Source organism: Xenopus laevis, chromosome 6S (assembly GCF_017654675.1).
Source record: "Xenopus laevis strain J_2021 chromosome 6S, Xenopus_laevis_v10.1, whole genome shotgun sequence".
Lineage (NCBI taxonomy): Eukaryota > Metazoa > Chordata > Amphibia > Anura > Pipidae > Xenopus > Xenopus laevis.
Window position 1 is genome coordinate 11,498,872 of NC_054382.1, and position 23,982 is coordinate 11,522,853.

The window sequence follows — 23,982 nt, forward strand, 5'->3', positions numbered from 1 at the left end:
GCAGTAGCGTATAACCTTCCCTCCCCGAGCTGCACACAGACACACACACATACACACAAGACGCGATCCCTAACGTACACTCTCCCTGTCTTTGCGTCCCCATCTGTTTCCTCACAATCGCGGTTCAGTCGTAGCCTTCTCCCTCTGTCACGGATAACTCCGCCCAGTGCCACCTTATGACTGACGTTTTCATCCCCCAACCAGAGAGAAGGATGCCGTTTGCCGACTGCGGCCAATCCCTGAGCGTTTAGGGAGCCCGTTGCTAGGGGTGGAACTTCCGTTGTCAAGGCAAATGTCCGGAGCGGCTCCTGTTGTTGCTGTGCGGCGCCCCAGTGTGAGATTTGAGCAGGTAAAACCGGTCTTCCGGTGGGCACCTGTCAGGGGGTCAGGGCAGCGGTGCCGGCTTTGGATAAGGAGGGGATACAGCTTAGGGCTCATCTCTAACGTGTGTCTGTATTTCTATGTTAGGTGCTGTATTGTAGTAGGAATAGTAACCCTAGTAAGCTGCTTTCTTCCAGCTACAATTGCCAGGATCCCTCACGCCGGTAGAGGCCCTAGTATTCAGGGGCCCCTTGGACTTAATATATGGATTTGTCTAAAGAGTCAGGGACCCTTAGCTTCATCAAAAGGGACCAATTGCAATATGTTTCCTATATAATTGTCATTTCTCCAATATAAATCCTTCTACTGGGAGCCCACCCTCACCAGGGATATCCAACTTGCCAACCTCCATCCTACTACTTTAAAACTACAACTCCCAGAATCCCCCTCCATCCTACTGCTTTAAAACTACAACTCCCAGAATCACCCTCCATCCTATTGCTTTAAAACTACAACTCCCAGAATCCCCCTCCATGTTACTGGTTTAAAAACTACAACTCCCAGAATCCCCCTCCATCCTACTGGTTTAAAACTACAACTCCCAGAATCACAATCCATCCTACTGCTTTAAAACTACAACTCCCAGAATCACAATCCATCCTACTACTTTAAAACTACAACTCCCCCTCCATCGTACTGGTTTAAAACTACAACTCCCAGAATCCCCCTTCATCCTACTGCTTTAAAAATACAACTCCCAGAATCCCCCTTCATCCTACTGGTTTAAAACTACAACTCCCAGAATCCCCCCTCCATCCTACTGGTTTCAAACTACAACTCCCAGAATCCCCCTCCACCTTACTCGTTTAAAACTACAACTCCCAGTATTCATCCTATTGGTTTAAAACTACAACTCCCAGAATCCCCCTCCACCCTACTTGTTAAAACTACAACTCTCAGAATCACAATCCATCCTACTACTTTAAAACTACAACTCCCAGAATCCCCCTCCATCTTACTGGTTTAAAACTACAACTCCCAGAATCCCCCTTCATCCTACTGCTTTAAAAATACAACTCCCAGAATCCCCCTTCATCCTACTGGTTTAAAACTACAACTCCCAGAATCCCCCCTCCATCCTACTGGTTTCAAACTACAACTCCCAGAATCCCCCTCCACCTTACTCGTTTAAAACTACAACTCCCAGTATTCATCCTATTGGTTTAAAACTACAACTCCCAGAATCCCCCTCCACCCTACTTGTTAAAACTACAACTCCCAGAATCACAATCCATCCTACTACTTTAAAACTACAACTCCTAGAATCCCCCTCCATCTTACTGGTTTAAAACTACAACTCCCAGAATCCCCCTTCATCCTACTGCTTTAAAAATACAACTCCCAGAATCCCCCTTCATCCTACTGGTTTAAAACTACAACTCCCAGAATCCCCCCTCCATCCTACTGGTTTCAAACTACAACTCCCAGAATCCCCCTCCACCTTACTCGTTTAAAACTACAACTCCCAGTATTCATCCTACTGGTTTAAAACTACAACTCCCAGAATCCCCCTCCACCCTACTTGTTAAAACTACAACTCCCAGAATCTCCCTAGCTGTACTTCTATTGAAGGATCTTGGGATGTGTAGTTCATGGGGGGATTCCCTTGTCAGGATCTCAGTAATAACCCTCCTTGTTTCCCTCTCTGTAGTGCTGAGTAGGGTTGCCACCTGGCCAGTGTTTTATTATAAAAATTTTGCTTGATGCCAATGTTAATTATAGTGAAAAACCATAAAAATATTATATAATAATATAATATATAAGGAAGGCTGAGTGCTGAGTCATGTTCTAGGGAAATTCCAAGCTTGTGAGCAGCAGCTCATATGAAACACAGCTGCTGCCTCTGTGCTGACCCTTTGTGTTAGGTGACATTGGCCACATTATAGGAACTCAAATTCATCCGGTGCCCCTGGGGGCCTGAGCTGATGTCATAGTTTAAATAATGTCCTATGTAATTGTCAGACTGTTAGATGTCATTATTGTCTGATAGTGATGTCATCAACATAACTGCTTTATGGCATCACCAATCTGATGTAGACTCCCAGGGAGCTGTAAATATGTCACTGTGAATTGATTAGGGCACTGTACTTGCTTCTTGCTCTTCTACATTTACTGGAAGTTTATATAGTGAATAAAGTAGCCCCTATTGTAAAATATGAAGATATTATAAGTCACCAAGGAGTTCCATGGCCATATAAAAGCATGAGGCCTTGTGCTTTTATACAGGTCATGTAACTCAGAGATTACTTCTAATAGACTTATATGTCTAATGACGTAAAAAAGGATTTGTTCACCTTTAAAGGGGTTGTTCACCTTCTAACACTTTTTGCAGTTTATTTGGTTTCTGATAGATCACCAGAAAATAAAGACTTTTTCCAATGACTTTCTATTTTCTATGTGACACCGTTTTTCTAATATTGAAGTGTAAAGTGTAATTTTTCACCTTCTAAAGCAGCTCTGGGAGGGGGGGTCGCCGACCCGGTAAACTGTTCTAAATCGATACATTTAGTAGATACATTTCTTATCTTTGTCCCTGCTGAGCAGAATCTCTGAGTATCATTACAGGCAGCTGTTAGACTCGATACAATAGTTGCTAATATTCCGGAGATGCTGCTGAGAAATGTATCAACTAAATGTATCAACTATATGTAACAAATTGTAACAGTTCAGATGCTCTTTGATCACTGAGCTGCCAGACTGAAATATCAGAGACAGGAACAATCAACTTTAAACTTAGATTTAAAAAAAAAAAAAAAAACGGTAAAAAATAAATAATGGAAAGTAATCAAAAAAAGGGTTTATTTCTGTGAAACAATCTAAAAACAACTGAAATGAAAAAAGTGTTTGGAAGGTGAACCACCCCTTTAAATTAACTTGTAGTATGCTGTAGAAAATGATATTCTGAGTTCAATTTGCATTTGGTTTTCCTTTTTTTCTATTTCCCATAGAAATATAACCCACAAGGCACTTCTTTGAGCTAGAGACCACCCGCCCCTAATACTGTTCAAATAAACTCATTAAAAACCCTAATACTGTTAATGTAAAAACCCCTGTTGGACACACACAAAGCAGTTTATCTTGCAATTATTCTTCACATATTTGCCTCAGCTCATACCATATCATCTATATTAAATCTGTCTGATACTGTAGCCTAAAGGGCCATTATAGTATACACAGGGCAATGCTTATGGGTAGCTGAGCAGAACAGTGGTGTAACTAGATGTTTTTCCAGATAACAGATCTTTCCGTAATTTTGATCTTCATACCTTAAGTCTACTAGAAAATCATTTAAGGATTAAATAAACTCAATAAGATTGCTTCCAATAAGGATTAATTATATCTTAGTTGGGATCAAGTACAAGTTACTGTTTTATTATTACAGAGAAAAAGAAAATTATTTTTACAAATTTGGATTATTTCATTATAATGGAGTCCGTAATTCGGAGCTGTCTGGATAACGGATCCCATACCTGTACTAGACCCCTGTGCCTTATATATTTTTATGTGTGACTATATTATTTTGTTAGATTTTGTTTCTACTGGAATCAGTTATTTGAATTTTAATTCATCTGCTAGGTAAGGAAGCCCCCTATAAGATATATTGGATCTAACTGTCAATGAATATCTGCCACCCAACTGCCGCATGAACACAGAATACTGAGAGACAAATAGTAAAGATAAACTTGATTATTTCAGAAATGGTACAGAATTTTTAATTGATTATATTTGGAAACGTTCTCATTTCAGCATGATGAAACTTATATAAAATGACTATGAAGATTTTCATTCATCCAGGTCATTGTATATCTTGTATAGGTAAATATAAAAGCTAAGGTTTTAGTTCAGTTGTTTTTAGACTTATATAAAATATACATTTTTGCAATAGTTCCCCTTTAAATGCCTTTATTGCTCTTTTAGGGGCATTACAGCAATGTTTCAGACCTTGCTTGACCCTTTATCAAGCAGCTTGATAAAAGGCCAAGCCTTGAACCAAGAAAAATGATTCTGTGCAGAGTTGGTTGAACAGCGATTTCCAAACTTCTAAATCTTTGTTTTTTTTTTTGTTTGTTTTTTTTAGCGTCTCCTCTGAATTGTTACATCATCTAGATGGGATAAGCTGTAACCATGTTCAGCTTTGAGGGAGATTTTAAAACAAGGCCGAAGGTTTCGCTCAGGGGAGCCAGCAGAAAGGTAAGGACTCTTTAAATGACAAAAAGTATTTTTCTTGTTTTTATCGATTTTTAATTCTGCCGGCACATCATGGGTGGCTGCTCAGATACGTGGCATGTGAGTGCTTTGTATGTACTTTTAGGTCTAATTTATATCATGGCTTCTAACCTACACTGCACTTGGCAACCAATCAGCACTTTCTACTGAGAATTCTACTGCAAGTTTGATAATAAAAGAAGATTTGATGGGTTGATACTAGGGATGCATCGAATCCAGCCATTTTCAGCTGCTGAATCCTTGTGCCCTGCTGAACTGGATCCGAATCCTTAAAATCATGTGACTTTTCGTCACAAAACAAGGAAGTAAAACATTTTTTTGGCGCACACTATTTTTCCCTCTCCCTCACTGATTTACATATGCAAATTAGGGTTTGGATTCAATTCAATATACGGCCGAATCTTTCACAAAGGATTTGGGGGTTCGGCAGAATCCAAAATAGTGGTAGTTAATACTGTTAACTGCACCTGATTTTGTATATCCACTTTTCTGTGTTGTCCAGATAACCCTGTCTAATGTATATTTATCAAAGAGTGAAGTTAGAGATCACCACAGTCCTCTAGAGTGAAATTCTGTCTCCTTTCATTTCTATGGGATTTTTAAAAGCGGGTTTATCAATGGGTGAAAGTGAAAGTTCATCCTTTGATAAATATGCCATTCAAAACCCCGTAGACATGGAGAGTGGTACAATTTCACTGTAGCAGACTGTAGTGATCTTTAAAGGAGAACTAAAGTCAAAATACAAATACAGCTCAAAGTACTGGCCAGTATGTTAAGATCTGCTTACCAGAAGCGTATCTCCAACTTAGTTTCCTTGTAAAATTAATTTGAAATTGAATTCCAAATTATTGCCAAGTAGATTGAAAGTATATCACGCCAGTCTCTTAATAAAAATCCCCATCTCAGGGCATGCACATGCGCACAACCATGCCTCCGTGCCCTGGGCATGCGCAGATAAATTTCCCTGTGCAAGAAGCTATACGAGTCACATGACACCCAAACGACATTACTATCTATGCTTGGTCCGTTCTAACAGCCTATTTAAACGTTGTGCTTGTAACATCGTTGGTTAAACACACAAATAAATGAAATACTGATTACAGACCTCAGTCAGACAAAACACGCAGCCTTTCCTCCCCCTTCCTCCCCTGTTCGCAACACTTGTACGCTGAGCGAGAGCGCTTCCGTAACCATAGAGACGCAATCTCTCTAAACTCCCGCTCCGCTTACGATGTTACAAGCACAGGGAAGGCAGTGAGGATATAAGTTTAATGGGGAAGTGACGTATAGGGTTAAGAACATGGCGCCCTCATAGTTATTGAAATGTTGATAAGTTTGTAATGTGAGCAGAGCTTTTAAAAGGCACACAGACATAATCAAACCCAGCGTTTCAGGACAGGGGGTAATTGGCAACATTTTGGGATAGTTTTCTAATTTTACCTTTCCTTCTCCTTTAACTTTACTCTTTGATAAATATACTCCATTGAGTTCAAGGGCTATATATTTTCAAACATTGATATTGAATGGCCAACCACCAGCCTACATAAGCACAACGCGCACACACACACACACACACACATATATATATATATATATATATATATATATATATATATATATATATATATATATATATATATATATATATATATATATATATAGTCGGTAGGGTGGCACACCGCTTCCTGATTCTATACCTGGGTGCCCGGTAAGGGATTTTATGTAGACCAAAAAATGACCAGCAACACCAGGATTTCAGTGAAAAAGAAATGTATTCATATGTGCATATTTAGCCAACGTGACGTTTCGGTCCTCTCAGGGACCTTTCTCAAGGCAACCTTATATATGGACAGCACTGCATTAGGTAAGGCATGCGTTAAAGGAGAACTAAAGCTTAACTTAAGAAGTTGCTAGAAATGTTGTACATTATGTTTTGTTGCTTCTGTACCAGCCCAAGGCAACCACAGCCCTTTAGCAGTAAAGATCTGTTTCTCCAAAGATGCCCCAGTAGCTCCCCATCTTCTTTTTTGCTGATTCACTGCACATGCTCTGTGCTGCTGTCACTTACTGAGCTTAGGGAGCCACTCACAATATACAGTACACATAGAATAGAAATGTCACAATATAAGGCTGATTAGTAATTAATACACATAATTACTACATGGCAGCACAGAAACCAGTGCAATTAGCATCAGAATTTAATAATCAGCAAACCTGTAGCATCATCTTATATTACAGCCAGGGAAGCTCATTTTCTGCTGGATAATTAGTGACAAGCCCTAAGCTTCGCTTCTCAACAGCCAATCAGAGCCCACTGAGCATGTGAGTGTCACAGACACTTTCCAAGATGGTGACCCCCTGTGACAAGTTTGAAGTCCTGGATCATTGCTGCTATTGACAAGCTCAAACTTTAGCCTCGTGCAATAAGTCCTGTTACTTATTTACTTACTTTACTCTGGGAAAAGCAACAAAGATACTGTGATCTGGTGTCACTGAGCCCTTCATGGCAATTCACCATTATACACAAGAGTGAGAAACACAAATATAGAAGCTGTCTGTATAACAGCAATAAGCAGGAGACATCTCTTTAGCTCTCCTCCAGGAAGTCCTTTGAAATACTCTTTAGATTATTAATCATCAATTCTGAATGTAGCAATTATAATAATAGCTGCAAGTTTCTATTTCAAGTTTGTGACCTTAGCGCAATTCTTAGCTTGCTTAATCAAAGCATTGGTTCATTCTCAACTCTGCATTGCCTGATGCAGCAGGTAGTTGGTTTAATAATCTATCGATTAACCAATCACATTGAGCCTGATAGAAAGTGCGATGGTGCTCTATTTTGGTTTGAAGGGAAAGGAACACCAGAATAAATTGAAGAGCTCTGTATGTTCAGGTATGGGATCTGTTATCCGGAAACCTGTTATCCAGAAATCTCCGAATTATGGAAAGGCCGTCTCCCATAGACTCTTCAGACCTTTACTTAATTGATCACTGTCTTCAGACCTTTTATCACATAAAGTAGGACTGGTGCTGACGAAAGTATTTTATATTTAGCCACTCGACAAACAGATATAATCTTTAGGGTCAGGGCACACAGGCAGATTTGGGGAGATTAGTCGCCTGCGACAAATCTCCTCTTCTTCGGGGTGACTAATCTCCACAAACTGCCTCCCCTGCCTTTGATTTGTTTTCCGAAGTCGCCCGAAGTTTCCTCATGAGGCAACTTCAGGCTACTTCGGAACACAGATTTCTCTGAGTGCCATCTTGCCGGCAATTTACATTTTAGTTGGCGGAAAGGCAGTTTCGGGGAGATTAGTCGTCCCAAAGAAGAGATTTGTCACTGGGGCCACTAATCTGCCTGTGTGCCCTGACCCTTAAGGGGGTTATTTACTAAAGTCTGCCTTTTTGGTGCAAAACTTGAATGTTTGTTTTTTTTTTTAACTCAAATTTTTCTGGAAAAAGGATTTGAAAATCCGCCATCTCAGACCTCCCAAGGTTGTATATAAGTTAATTGGAGCGGTCCCTATCCTATGTGGAAGCTTCTGTGGTCTGCGCTGGAATTCGCTTGAAAATCCGGGCTTTTTCGGACAAGAAGCTGAAAAAATTCAGGCTTTTCGGGGTAAAAGCCTTAAAAAAATCAAACCTCATAAAAAAAAATGTACAATTCAAGTTTTTGCTCGATTTCATCTCGTTTTACCCCCATCCGATTAAATCGTGCTTTTTTAATAATAAATAAGTTCCAATCGTGGATTCTAGCTTGGTCTGACTTTTTTTATTTAAATGATCAGAAATAAATTGGATTTTAGTAATTAACCCTCTAAATGTAAGCTTTATATGCATTTTATTTCGTTTCATGGAGTAATTGTTTTTCCCTAGGAAGATAAAGCTTCCCTTTTACATCGAACCCAGGAAGAGCGGCGCAAACGAGAGGTAAGGCTTATTCTACTGATATAAACCTTTATACATGGAATATACTGTCATCACTGACTATGACTACCTTCTATAGGATTGCACTATATACATTTTGTTGGGCTGAGTATTGTGTACTCTGCAAAACTGTTAGTCAGATACATTGAAAGGGTTGTTCACCTTTGAGTTAACTTTTAGTAGATGTAGAGAGTGATATTCAGAGAAAAAAACTAATCAAGTTTTTTAAATTCAAATTTAATTCTAGTTTTTGGGTCGATATAATCCATCAGAGTTTGAAAAATTAGATTTCTAATACATTTCGATTGGTCGAATTTCGATTTTATATGAGTTTTTAAAAACTCACATGAATTCGAAATTCGACCGTTGGTAAATGTGCCTCTTAATGTGTAGCCTAACAGAGCATGTTGTTTGAATGGCATCAGTGACTCTCCATTTGAAAGCTGGAAAGAATCAGAAGAAGAAAGCAAATAATTAAAAAACGATAAAAAAAAAAAAAGAAACAATGAAGACCATTCGAAAAGTTGCATACTGTATCATACTAAGGGGCACATTTACTAAGGGTCAATTTTCGAAGTTAAAAAACTTTGAAATTTGATCATCGAATTTGATACTTTAAGGTGGCGAAGTGTCAAAGTCTAAGTTTTTTAAAGAGACAGTACTTCGATTTTCGAATGGTCGAATTTGTGAAGTATTTTCAATTCAAATCGAAATTTGGCCTTTTTTGACCCAAAAATTACTTCGAAATTCTAAGTTTTTGAATTTGAAAATTCACTTCGACCCTTAGTAAATGGGCCCCTAAAAGTTAACTTAAAGGTGAACAACATTTTAAGCTTCTATAGAACATCTGTTTCTTGAAAGTAACAAAAAAAAATGTTTCTATTGCTTACCCTTGCCAGATGCAGACTTTCTTGGCTGCTGCTTCTGTGATGTTGCATTTGGAGGCAGGGCAAAGACCCACTCTCTTAGAAAGAAACACAAAAAATTGCAATTTTAGACATGATTCGTGTGTTTTTTCCCAACAATGCAGCTTTTCTTCAGAATTGAGCCACAATCAGGAACGGTATCTACCGCCCTAGAAGCTTTTGTGGAATTCACTGATACGGACAAAATCCTGTGCAATTTGCACCAATAAAATGATTTAAGTGGAAAGCCCAATGTTTTAACAGGATTTTAAGGGATTTTTTTATTATTTTTATTAGGGATGCACCGAATCCACTATTATTTTTGATTTGGCCAAACCCCCGAATCCTTTGTGAAAGATTCGGCCGAATACCGAACTGAATACTAATTTGCATATGGGAAAGGGAAACATTTTTTACTTCCTTGTTTTGTGACAAAAAGTCACGTGATTTCCCTCCCCGTCCCTAATTTGAAATGTGCAAATTTTATATTCGGTTCGGCCGGGCAGAAGGAATTGGCCGAATCCGAATCCTGCTGAAAAAGGCCGAATCCCGAACCGAATCCTGGATTCGGTGCGTCCCTAATTTTTATTATGTGGTTTTTATTTCTAAATTACACTAGTTACAGTTCAAATAATTCACTCTACAATATAAAATGTAATGCCTGAACCAGCAAGTATATTTATTTTTTAGTTGTAATATTGGTGTGTAGGTGCATCTCAGGTCATTTTGCCTGGTCATGTGCTTTCAGAAAGAGCCAGCACTTTAGGATGGAACTGCTTTCTGGCAGGCTGTTGTTTCTCCTACTCAATGTATCTGAATGTGTCACAGTGAGACCTGGATTTTACTATTGAGTGCTGTTCTTATCCCATTGTTCTGTTGATAGGCTGCTGGGGTGGAAAGGGAGGGGGTGATATCACTCCAATTTGCAGAACAGCAGTAAAAAGTGACTGAAGTTAATCAGAGCACAATTCACATGACTGGGGGCAGTTGGAAAACTGACAATATGTCTAGTCCCATGTCAGATTTCAAAATGAAATATAAAAAAATCTGTTTGCTCTTTTGAGAAATGGATTTCAGTGCAGAATTCTGCTGGAGCAGCACTATTAACTGATGTTTTTTTTCTTTGGAAAAAAAACCAAAACATGTTTTCCCATGACAGTATCCCTTTAAGCTTGTGGTTAGCACATAACAGCACCATCAGAATTCTTTTGAATCTGAACTCCCGATGTTTTATCTTTAAATTTACTATATAACTGGACGTGTCAGTTGAGTTGCTTTTTTTTCCCTTGTAGCTAAGCGTTTTGATGCTGGGATTGATTATCACTTTAAAATAAATTGCCACAATTTATCTTTTACAGGAAGAGAGGAGGAGGCTGAAAAATGCAATAATCATCCAGTCCTTTGTACGAGGCTACAAGGACAGAAAACAGCAAGTATGTGTTTTTATTGAATGGCAAATTAGGAGCAAGGCCTTTTCATCTGTCAGAGACTGCAATGACTGGCTCCTTAAAGGGAATTCATGTAGAAAATGCTTTAAAAATCATTTTGCTGGTATTTGTAGTGAGCAAAACAACAGTTGCTGTTTTTGAATCACCTGGGATGTAATAGAACAAGGCCATTGTGTGTAGGGATTAAGTATTGCTGGAGTGGCAAAACCTTACTTTATATGATAAACTAATGCACCACCCATGGAGGTTCGATGTATTAAATGGAAACGAGTTTCCAATCACTGGTTGCTATGGACAACCCATGTGTCAACCTAAATAGTTCTTCCTCTAAAGTGTCAGAATCTATGTCCCCATAGATTTAAAAAAATAAATAAAAAAAATTGGTGGTGAGTGCAATTTATCTTTAAAGGGGAGCTATCGCGTAAATAAAAATGTAACATAAGCTTCAGCATACTGAAATAAGAAACTTTCTAAATACAATCAATTAAATATTCTGTATTTCTGAAATAATCAAGTTTATCTTCACTATTCCTCTCTCAGCATCTGTTTCTCTTCATTCTGTCTTCATGCCAGCAGTCGGGTGTCAGATATTCTTTGACAGTTAGATCCAATATATCTTATAGGGGGGCTCCATTTGCCTAGAAGATGAATTAGAGATCACTCTATTAAAATCACCAGACATCATGTCTCTCTACATGCAGAATTTGTGCAAAAGGCATTTATTTTGTTAGTTTTTGTTTGTACTGGAATCAGTTATTTGAGTGAGCTCTAATTCATCTGTTAGGAAATAGCTCGTAATTTGGATAAAATGGAGTCTATAGGAGACGGCCATTCCATAATTTGGAGCTTTCTGGATAACAGGTTTCCGGATAACGGATCTCATACCTCTATCTCCTATGAAGTCTTAACTATTCATATATTATGCGTTACATGTGGGTGTAAAACTGGCTTAGTCTGTTATAGTTTTTTTTAAGTTAAAACCTACATTTCAATATTGTATTCATGTTGGGATTTCTCTTTGCAGTACACCATCCAAAGAAGTGAGTTTGATTCCTTCGCCAGCTCAGCTGCTGCAAATGGGGGTGCTACGAACGCAAGCAATCTGGTGCTGTTAGTGCGCAAGCTCCTGTTTTTCTATAGACAGAATGAGGACTCTAAACGCTTGGTGAGTTTCATTTGGCCCTGCTGTTCTTTTACAGAAAACAAAATTGAATATTTTTATAATATTCTTGCAGTTTATTAAACTATATTTCCAATAGGGATGCACCGAATCTAGGATTCGGTTCAGGATTCGGCCAGGATTCAGATTCGGAATCCTTCTGCCCGGCCGAACCGAATCCAAATCCTAATTTGCATATGCAAATTAGGTGCAGGGAGGGAAATCACGTGACTTTTTGTCACAAAACACGGAAGTAAAAAATGCTTTCCCCTTCCCACCCCTAATTTGCATATGCAAATTAGAATTTGGGTTCGGTATTCAGCCGAATCTTTCGCAAAGGATTCGGGGGTTCAGCCGAATCCAAAATAGTGGATTCGGTGCATCCCTAATTTCTAAGTTTCTAACTTTCTAAAGGGACGGTTGATTTTAATGTTATAGAATGTCCTACTCTTAGCAACTTTTCAACCGGTCTTAATTTCTAATAGTTTTTTTTAATTATTTGCCATGTTCTTCTTCCACTTTCCAGCTTGCATTAAATGCTGTCTGTTTCTTGGAGGGTCAGTTACAGTGACTATTGCTCTTCAAGACCACCATTATATTGTTACCCGTTTAATTACTTATCCTTTGTTCAAACCTTCTATTTATCTCGCAGTCACATATTCCAACCACTGCCTGATTGTTGGGATGACTTAGACCAGTAATCCCCAACCAGTAGCTCATGAGCAACATTTTGCTCTCCAACCCCTTGAATGTTGCTCCCAGTGGCCTCAAAGCAGATGATTATTTTTGAATTCCAGGCTTTGAGGCACATTTTGGTTTCATAAAAACCAGGTGTACTGTCAAACAGAGTCTCAATGTAGGTTGATAATCCACATAGGAACTACCAAATGGCCAATCACAGCACTTATTTGGCACTCAAGTAACATTTTTCATTCTAGTGTTGCTCCCCAACTCCTTTTTCTTCTGAATGTTGCTCACGGGTTCAAAAGGTTGGGGATCCCTGACTTAGACCCTAAGAACCAGATAGTGTCTGAAATAAAAATCTGGACAGGTTCTGAGCAAAAAGCTAAATACAGTACTTGAAACACCGTAAAAATCTAAATTGTTGCAGAATATCAGGATAAATACGTAAAGACCCCCAGTCTTCCTGTAACTGCCGGTAGAATGTTCTAGTCTCACACACACTGCTTGTTTCTCTAATGTCCTGGCATGTGATATTAAGTGCAATAGCACAGGGATTTTAGGCATTCTATTGCCTGAGCTTTTAGTGGTTCAACTGGAAGACAACAAAATACCAGGGACTGGTTATTAATTAGCTCAAGAGCAATCGACTGGAGACATGCAATGAACTCACAGGCCTGGCAGTCATTGCTCCAGAATGTTGCATTTTGCTATCGAGATGAATGGCCATTTCATTGCCTACTTCATGCTTAGCATGTGAAACATCCACAATTGCTACATTGCCATTACCGGTAGTTCAGATCAGATTGCATGAAGTCAAAAAGAGCATTTTGATGGCAGCTTACAGTTAATATGGTAAAATATTTTCCTTTAAAGGGATACTGTCATGGGAAAAAAAAAAATTTTCAAAATGAATCAGTTAATAGTGCTGCTCCAGCAGAATTCTGCACTGAAATCCATTTCTCAAAAGAGCAAACAGATTTTTTTATATTCAATTTTGAAATCTGACACGGGGCTAGACATTTTGTCAATTTCCCAGCTGCCCCATGTCATGTGACTTGTGCCTGCACTTCAGGAGAGTAATGCTTTTTGGCAGGCTGCTGTTTCTCCTTCTCAATGTAACTGAAGGAGTCTCAGTGGGACATGGGTTTTTACGATTGAGTGTTGTTCTTAGATCTACCAGGCAGCTGTTATCTTGTGTTAGGGAGCTGTTATCTTGTGTTAGGGAGCTGTTATCTGGTTACCTTCCCATTGTTCTTTTGTTTGGCTGCTGGGGGGAAAAGGGAGGGGGTGATAATCACTCCAACTTGCAGTACAGCAGTAAAGAGTGATTGAAGTTTATCAGAGCACAAGTCACATGACATGGGGCAGCTGGGAAATTGACAAAATGTCTAGCCCCATGTCAGATTTCAAAATTGAATATAAAAAAATCTGTTTGCTCTTTTGAGAAATGGATTTCAGTGCAGAATTCTGCTGGAGCAGCACTATTAACTGATTCATTTTGAAAAAAATTTTTTTTCCCATGACAGTATCCCTTTAAACAGTTGTCTGTATCTCATGTAAGAAACAGGAATGAACTAAGTCAAGGTAACTGTTCATGGTTTGTCTGCACATCAAGATTTGTTAGTGTATTCACAACTGACTGAACAGCTAGGATTTGGCCAAATCTGAATCCTAGTCTTTGTGATTTTATTTTTGTGGATAAAACAGTGATAATTAGGGATGGGTGAATTTTTTCGCCTCGTTTCGCCAAAAAAATGACGCCCATAGACTTGTATGGCGGCGTACGTCCAAAAAAAAAAAGACGCGCGTCAAAACAATTTCGCCGCGCGACAAATTTTTTTTGACGCCCATAGACTTTAATGGGCGTCTGCGACATTTCGCCGGCGGGGAATTTTTGGCGAAGCGAAACGGGTCAAATTCGTCCATCCCTAGTGATAATAAAGTTTGCATCCGGTCTAATGACTTATAGCAACTAATCAGCATGTAGTATTTACTAGTCACATGTTTAAATGCAAACATGTCATTGGCTGCCCCAAATGAATTTGTGATCTGTGACTCCTACTGGGCTGAAAGTCAGGTCTAGGCTGAGATTCAAAATAGGCCCTGGCATTATAGGTACACAGAGGTCTAAATAGCCGACATAGAGGCCCAAACAACAGCCCACGGAGAGGTCCAAACAACAGCCCACAGAGAGGCCCAAACAGTTCCCCACCAGCCCAATAAATAGTGACTCTCTGTGGCAAATTACAACAGCCCCTCCTGCATTTGCCAGAACCCACAGATTGTCAGTCCGGCCTGCTGAAAGGTGAAATTGACTGTGGACATCTTGTTCCACGCCCCATGTACTTCCCACCTCTGCTCTTCACCAATACAGTGTTGGCTAATACAGGTCTTTGGAGCACAAAGACCTGCAACAATCTGCATAGAGCAAAATGCTCTTTTTTGCATTTTGCACCCTGCATTGTGCATTGAGAATGAGTCAATTATGTGTATAAAATGCTTCTCTGTATTATATGAAATTCATGCACCCCAATTGCTCTGTATGTGCAAGTTTATTTGATGTTTTTTGTCATTATTAGATCTGGTTGTTTTTTCTTACAGATATGGATATGCCAGAATTTGATCAAACACAATTCCCAGTTTGTCAAACAGCTGATAGGCCCAGATAGGCTGACGTGCCTTTATCAAATCAAGAGGCTTTTAGGGTTATGCTGCAGGTAAAGATTCTCTCATTATTTACCCATATGAATGCCATTACTGTAGTATAATTATCATCTGTTATTTATACAACACCAAAACATTTGCGCATAGATTACACATTATCAGTCTTAGCCCTAGTGGAGCTCACAGTCTTAGGTTCTGTTCACATTCTCACATATTGTAGTCAGTTTTATCAGGAGCCAGTTAACCTGCATGTGCTGGGTGTGTGAGAGCAAACCCACACAGAGGCACATTTATCAAAGTTCGAATACATGTGAGTTTTTTAAAACTCCCATGAACTCGAAATTTGACCATTACAAATTTATTAATAAAATCTAATTTTTAAAACTCGGATGAATAGAATCAATCCAAAAAAACTGAACTGTCAGGAAGTCTGCAAAAAAATTGATCCCTGGACCTCTCCCATTCACTTAAACAGCAATTCCGCAGGTTTTAGGTGATGAATAGTCAAATTCTAGTTCTTGAAGGGCCAGAGTATGATAAATCTCAAAAAAATTAAAAAAAACAAATCGAATTTGAATAACTCCCTAGTCGAGTTTGACAGTTTTGACCATAAAAAACTTGAAAATGCTAATTTTGAATTTGACCCTTGATAAATCTGCCCCACAGAGTAGAGTTTTGCATTAGGTTCCTGTGGAATACACACAAAGCAGTCGGGTTTAGGGCAGAAAGTCCCCAATTCCCAGACCATGCCAGCACTCCGTGGGTAACACACCTGTGTACCCGGCTAAGGTGCGGGAACTCATCCCTCTTGTCCTCCCCTGAGTGTATGGCTCTGCCTGACAAGAACCTGTGCAGCAGTACATGCAAACTCCTTGCAGATAGCGTAATCCTAGTCTTGCACACCAAAGCTACTCTGGTTTAATCATTCTGAAAAAGCAAGAAAACCGTATTGTAACATTGAAATGATACAAACAGTGGAAAAAAACAAGGTCTTGGATTAGGCTTTTCCCGACCCACACCTGCCTGCCACCCTCCCTCCAACCACCGGTGCCCGCCTGAGTTCCGGGTTCCTTTTATAGACCCGCTCCGACCCGCACCACCGTCGGAAGCCGGCTTTTGGGGTTGGGGAGAGCAGTCAGGAGACCTCAACCCACCCCCGCCCGCGACCTGGAAAGTGGGGTGTAAGGTCGGCCCGACCCGCGGCTATCGGCCCGACCCACACATCACTAAAGCCTATCAATCCAACATGTAACCTTTAAGAAAATACTTTACAGGCACTACATGGACACCTGTGGGTAGCAAAACAAACTAAGGAGCAGGGGGTTTCCCTGATTTTACATTTTCCCTGATTTTACATGTTTTTATTCTGGTCCCTTGAAAAACGTAAAATGGGGGTTCTACCATACTCCTGAAAGTGTAAAGAGAGTGGTACAGTGCCATTATTAATAATGATGATCATGTAGCGTTTCTCTCAGTTCAGTAAAAGGTTCATAGAAGTATAGTGGAAACTTTCTCCAGGATACAGGACACTAGACAGGACCACGTTGCATTGCAAAGCTGCATTCTAATATTATCACCTGCTGTTTCATTGGACCTCAGTTTCTTCCTTTATAGAGAACATTAAACTCCAAAGGAGCTGTGCAAGTTGCACTTTTAGTAATTGCCATATTTATTTCATCTTTTTTTTCCCCTTCACCCCCAGGTTATTACAGCAGTGTCACGATGACGGCTTGAATGTTGCATTACCTATGAGAATGCTTGAAGTGTTTTCATCAGAAGTTACATATTTGCCTGTTTTACAAGATACAAAACATGTTGCTTCGCTAGTCGAACAAATTTTGCACTACATGATTCAAAAAGGTCAGTATTTACCCTTTTGGCCTGGGTGTACAGGTATGGGACCTGTTATCCAGAATGCTCGGGACCTGGGGTTTTCCGGATAACAGATCTTTCTGTAATTTGGAACTTCATACCTTAAGTCTACTAGAAAATCATGTAAACATTAAATAAACCTAATAGGCTGGTTTTGCTTCCAATAAGAATTAATTATATCTTAGTTGGGATCAAGTACAAGCTACTGTTTTATTATTACACAGAAAAAGGAAATCATTTTTAAATATTTGGATTATTTGGATAAAATGGAGTCCGGATAAAGGATCCCATACCTGTACTGGTTTTGGCCTGATTAGGCTATTGCCATTGACATCTCTGTTTCACTTAGCATGCTTAGCATTTTGCTAGTTTTTATAGTAGTGAACTGATTTCAAAATCCAGACTATAAGAGTAAGAAAATTGCTATTCACTGTGTGCCAATTTGTTAGCACCATGCTGTGATCTTAAAGCGTTTTCAAGGATCTTGTCCAGGATCTTCTGAAGATACTATAATGTGCATCTCTGGACAGCAGCAAATCATGCTTCGGAAATCGTTAAAAATTGCTGTGCTCAAAGGAAAAAGCTGGTTTGTTTTTGAGGAAGGTATAGGGGCTCCTAGGTTAGTAGTTATAGTCACTAGAGAGTGAACTGACACCCCATGTAAGAGCCAGAATTGTGCCTCCATCATTGAGTAGACAGGCAATCAGAAGAATCCATGTGCTATAGACTGTTTGAAACAGTCCACGTAGACCAACTGGAGCTTCCACAACATCTCCTTGGTCTCTGTCAGTAACACATTAACAGATTTATTTGGCTGGTGGGCACAGGCAAGTCTGAACAGTCACTTTCTATTCCTTGATATACTGGAAAATTAGGCACTAACCCCGTCATGCTTAAAGGGGTTGTTTACCTTCCAAACGCTTTTTTTTCAGCGAGTTGTTTTCAGATTGTTCACCATAAATAAAGACTTTTTTAAATTGCTTTCCATTTTACATTTTTTCCAGTTTCCCAAAATTTAAGTTTAAAGTGGTGGTTCACCTTTGAGTTAGCGTTTAGTGTTTTATAGAACGGCCAATTCTAAGCAACTTTTCAGTTTGTCTTCATTCTTTAATTTTTTTATATTTTTTGAATTATTTGCCTTCTTCTTCTGACTCTTTCCAGCCTTCAAATGGGGGTCACTGACCCCATCTAAAAAACAAATGCTCTGTAATGGTGGCCATAGACATACAGATCCTATCGTACGAATCGAGGATTCGTACGATTTTCGGATCGTGTGTGGTGTGTGCCGACATCTTTCGTCTGGTGGAGATCGGTCGTTTGGTCGATCGGTCAGGTTTGATTTTGACCTGACCGATCCCGCCGGAGCCATACGGCCGAACAATCAGATTACCCCTGATATAGCTATGTTTGTTAATGGCATATCGGGGAAAGATCCACTCGTTTGGCGATGTTGCCAAACGAGCGGATCTTTGCATCTATGGCCACCTTAAGGCTACACATTTATTATTATTGCTACTTTCTACTCCTCAGCTTTCTATTCAGGCCCTCTCCTATTCATTTTCCAGTCTTTTATTTGAATCGGCGTATGGTTGCTCGGGTAATTTGGCCTCTAGAAACCAGATTGCTGAAATTGCTGGAGAGCTGCTCATTAAAAAGCTAAATAACTTAAAAACCACAAATAATAATAAATGAAAAACAATTGCAGATTGTCTCGGAATATCACTCTCTACATCATACTAACAGTTAATGTAAAGGTGAACATCCCGCTTACCAACAACAGAGTCCTCTATTTGGAAAATCACTTAACATTAGCACTTTACAGGCTCAGTCTGGGCTAGAAAACCAGTAGTAAAATGTTGTGGTGCAGCCTAGTGAAAGCCGACTAAACAGCTGGTTCTTCCATTTAGTCATACAATATTGTTTAAATGAGATATTCTCTCTTTTTCTCCCCTTCTTTGTTCATGGCAGGATATTACAGGTCTCTGTACTTGCTAATCAATAGCAAACTCCCTCCTAGCATTGACTATACAGATGTCTCCAGAGTCCCTATTGCAAGAGTCCTGCTAGAAAACGTTATGAAACCTTTGCACTTTACATATACCTCCTGTCCTGAAGGCGCAAGGTAAGACCCAATTTTATCAGTTACACATTTCTCTTCTAGGGTATGTATAGGTGATGGTGATGTTAATACTGACGTTTAAGCAGTTTTATGTTCCTATATACATGGGAGAGAGGGGGTCCTATTCACAGAATGTTAGGCTTTTGACTGGATCATACCTGCAAACATGGTACCTGCAAGCGTTGGACTCAGGTGCATCTTAAAACTTTTGAGCCAGTCTTGGCTACTGTTTTTTTTGATAAAGTTATTAATTGGGTGTCAACCACACCCCTCCCCCAGTTCTGCAACCTGGGAATCAATATCCCATTTTGGAAAATTAATTGCATATTATGGCAACCAACACATGGGGAGGCACATTTATTAAAGTTCGAATTTCCAGTTTTTTTAAAACGCTATTAAATTTGATTTTGCTCTAAATTAAAAAAAAAATCTGAGATCTAAAACTCGGACGGGGATTCCCGACCCGAAAACTCAAATCGAATTCGATTTGAATTCGACTAAACTTGATTCCAGTTTTTTCTCTGAAAAAAAACTTGAATGTCAGGAATGCTACTAATAGCATACTGGACCTCTCCGAATAGTCGAATTTGAGTTATTGAAGTGCCAGGGTGTGATAAAGCTCGAAATTCTAATTAAAATTCAAATCGAACTTTGATAATTCACAATTCGAATTTGAGAGTTTTGACCATAAAAAGAATTTGAAAATTCAAATTTTCAATTCGACCCTAAATAAATCTGCCCCTAAGTTGCAGTTTAATATGTGGCCTCTCTTTGTTGGCCCTTTCTGTCATGTAGCTATAATGATCGCACAACCGTTATTTGCTGAGGGGACCAGGAGTATAGTGGGGACCAGGAGTATAGTGGGGACCAGGAGTATAGTGGGGACCAGGAGTATAGTGGGGACCAGGAGTATAGTGGGGACCAGGAGTATAGTGGGGACCAGGAGTATAGTGGGGACCAGGAGTATAGTGGGGACCAGGAGTATAGTGGGGACCAGGAGTATAGTGGGGATCAGGAGTATAGTGGGGATCAGGAGTATAGTGGGGACCAGGAGTATAGTGGGGACCAGGAGTATAGTGGGGACCAGGAGTATAGTGGGGACCAGGAGTATAGTGGGGACCAGGAGTATAGTGGGGACCAGGAGTATAGTGGGACCAGGAGTATAGTGGGGACCAGGAGTATAGTGGGGACCAGGAGTATAGTGGGGACCGATAGTGTGGACCAGGAGTATAGTGTGGACCAGGAGTATAGTGGGGATCAGGAGTATAGTGGGGACCAGGAGTATAGTGGGGATCAGGAGTATAGTGGGGACCAGGAGTATAGTGGGGACCAGGAGTATAGTGAGGACCTGGAGTATAGTGCGACCCACCACATAACTTTTTACAGTTACAGGACCAGGGGCAAACTTGAACTGTCAGTTGTCGCTGGTCTTTAAGGGGTTGGAGTGCAGGATAACACAATAGTAGGGCAAACAAATATTCTATGACAGTTTATATGTCACCAACTGTAATGCCAAGGGTTTTTAAACAGTTGTGCACAAATTATCTGTATTGAAAAACAATTCTTGTGCTGGTTAATTATTTTGTTGCAAGTAGAAACTTGTTCCTCATCAATTATCCAAATGGGGTTACGGCAGGAGGTCTAGATTTCATTAAACTGCAGTGAATACAAAATGCTGATGCTATAGCTATAAATATATCTGTACTATTCTCCAGGCAACAGGTTTTCACGGCCTTCATAGAAGAGTTTCTGGCGGCACCTTATACAGATCAAATATTCCATTTCATCATTCCAGCACTGGCAGATCTGCAAACTGCTTTTCCGTACGAGGCTTCCCTAAATGCACTTCTAAAGGAAGGACAGCAGCACTCACGGACAAGCCACAGAGCTCCCTGGCTCTTCTACTTTGTGCTGACAGTGGGGGAAACCTACTTGGGTATGGAGCAAGATGGGTTCTCCCTCCGTTTCACTTTCTGATTTGCTCTTTAGCATTAGTAAAAGCATGCATTGAGGTATCCACGGTCATTATATTGGGAATAAGATACCAACTGCTATAAATTAAAAATAGTCCAAAGGATGCACACCATATATATCATATGTATAAAACCTGGATGCTAGTACAAAATAAAACACACTTGACCAAGGACAGCACTCCTAAGATTCAAATACAAAAAATGTAGATATAGATACAAAAAATATAAATGCACAAAAAGAAAGGTTTATTACTCAATATATAGCTAGTAGGAGTCAACAAGGAGGTCTATGGCTACAAATATTAAGATCCATGGTGCTCACTGGTATAACCCCGGCCGGTGCAGTTTTCTGCTGATAGGAGCACCGGCCCGGGGTTTCAGGTAAGTAAATACAATCACTTGGGGGTGGGTAACATTTGGCATCCCCAAGTGTACGAAGCCTTTCCTTCAGTGGCGGAACTACTGGGGGAGCAGGGGGTGCAAGCGGGCCAGGGCCCACACCCCCTCAGGGCCCCCCGGCAGCACCGCACTCCACTGAAATCCCCACTACAATTCGGGCGTATGGAGGGGGGCGGGGCCCGGCTGCGCGTCATGCACCAGGGCCCGCCCCCCTCTAGGAACGCTACTGCTTTCCTTCTCCTTTAAGGGAGACCCAGCAGTGCTGCACTTGCTTGAATTAGCCGCCCCCCTCCAATAGCGACCCCGTTAATAACCTTGCTTTCCAAATGAGATGTTCGACAGGCAGACGTCCAGATTTTGTAGTTTATCCTGCTTCTGAATAGAATGCGGTCATGAAGCAGAGCTAGGGATCTGTGAAGCAGTTTTATGTCGAAATCATAGATGAGATGCAGCTAAAAGTTTGACATCTCCGTGGAAGTGAATGCATGATGTCCTTTTTACACCTGTCTCGCATGGGTTCTTGTGTTGTAGGTAACCTGTCGGAAGAGGGGATGTTGAAATATCTGAGAGTGCTTCAGATCTTTCTTTCTCAGTTACCAGTGTCGTCTTCTGGCACAAACCATCAAGAACTCAATAGTGATTCTGAAGACGATGATGACGATATGACAAAGATGCACACCACAGCCGTAAGATTTCTACTCATTGTTAAACTCTTTTTGTACAGGTGTTACCAGTAATGTAAGTGTCACAGCAAAACCAGTTTTTTAAAAAAAAAATTAAATAAAAAGACTATTATGCCCTATATGTGTTTTCTCACTATATTCACTGTAAAAATATAAATAACTGGAGTTTGTTCACCCTATATGGATATAATTCTCAAATGTATGTCTCTGTAATTCTTTTTTTGGCTATCCTTGGTATCCTGCCATCATTCTCTATACTGAGCAGTTGATATGAAACATGCCTTTCTTATAACCAGCAAGCTACTTCTTTCTAGTGTTACTTTAAAGGGATACTGTCATGATTTTTACAGTGCCATTTTTATTTCTAAATTACATTGTTTTAACTGCAACTAATACACTCATGTAAAATGTTATTCCTGAACCAAGAAGTATACATTTTTTTACTTGTAATATTTGTGTGTAGGCACCATCTCAGGTCATTTTGCTTGGTCATGTGCTTTTAGAAAGAGCCAGCACTTCATGATGAAACTGCTTTTTGACAGGCTGTTGTTTCTCCTACTCAATGTAACTTGAGGAGTCACAGTGGGACTTAGCTTTTTACTAATGAGTGCTGTTCTTAAATCTACCAGGGAGCTGTTATCTGGTTACCTTCCCGTTGTTCTGCTGATGGGCTGCTTGGAAGGGAGGGAAGGGAGCGGGGTGATATCACTGCAACTTGCAGTAAAGAGTGACTGAAGTTTATCAAAGCACAAGTCACATGACTGGGGGCACCTGGGAAATGGACAATAGCCCCATGTCAAACTTCAAAATTATATATAAAAAAAAATCTGTTTGCTCTTTTGAAAAACAGATTTCATTGCAGAATTCTGGTGAAGCTGCTCTCTTAACTGATGGGTTTTAAAATAAAACATGTTTTCCCATGACAGTATCCCTTTAAGAGGGGCCCATAACATTTTCTAACAGTCCAATTACAGGGAATCCATACCCTATTTGTAAAGAATGTGAGGGTGTACTCATACATTGTATTTGAGCTACAGCTCTCATGTGATTTCAATAGAGATGCAAGATCATTTTATTGCAGTCTTCTTCCTTCCTAAGTAATCTTAATCCAAAATACGGCTGTCTCTCTGCATGTGAAACGTGGTGTCTATAACCAGCAAACTGCCATAACTTAACTGTTATTGAGCATACCATTAGGATAAATAGCCAAACTGTCATTCACTTCTCTAACTGGTTACTGTTAAAATCAACATTGCACTGTAGCCCAACCATAGTATTCCTCGATTTAATCAACATTGCACTGTAGCCCAACCATAGTATTCCTCGATTTAAGGTTTGGTTTTCCAGAGACTGTACATGATGACACTGCCTGTTCCAAGACCCAAACTTGCTAGCAGTTGCTTGTTTTTATTTCTCTGTATGTTAAACAATGCCCAAACATCATGATAGAGGTGTGCATACTTTTATCCAAGTTGTCCCTTGTAGATGCCTTTCAATTAAATGAGAAGGAAAGCCATCAAAGCAGTTTATTGCCAATAGAT

General features: G+C 39.9%; 1 protein-coding gene across 1 annotated transcript in view; it reads left to right on the forward strand.

Annotated features, from left to right (window-relative positions):
* Positions 1-340: 340 nt before the first annotated feature.
* ube3c.S (ubiquitin protein ligase E3C S homeolog) overlaps positions 341-23,982 on the forward strand; it is a 77,800-nt gene continuing 54,158 nt past the window's right edge. Inside the window, 10 exon segments of the mRNA NM_001087330.1 lie at positions 341-349; positions 4,460-4,572; positions 8,485-8,538; positions 10,799-10,873; positions 11,913-12,053; positions 15,333-15,448; positions 17,098-17,255; positions 19,236-19,389; positions 21,102-21,322; positions 22,290-22,444. Coding sequence (NP_001080799.1) covers positions 4,507-4,572; positions 8,485-8,538; positions 10,799-10,873; positions 11,913-12,053; positions 15,333-15,448; positions 17,098-17,255; positions 19,236-19,389; positions 21,102-21,322; positions 22,290-22,444 — 1,140 coding nt within the window. The 5' untranslated portion in view covers positions 341-349; positions 4,460-4,506.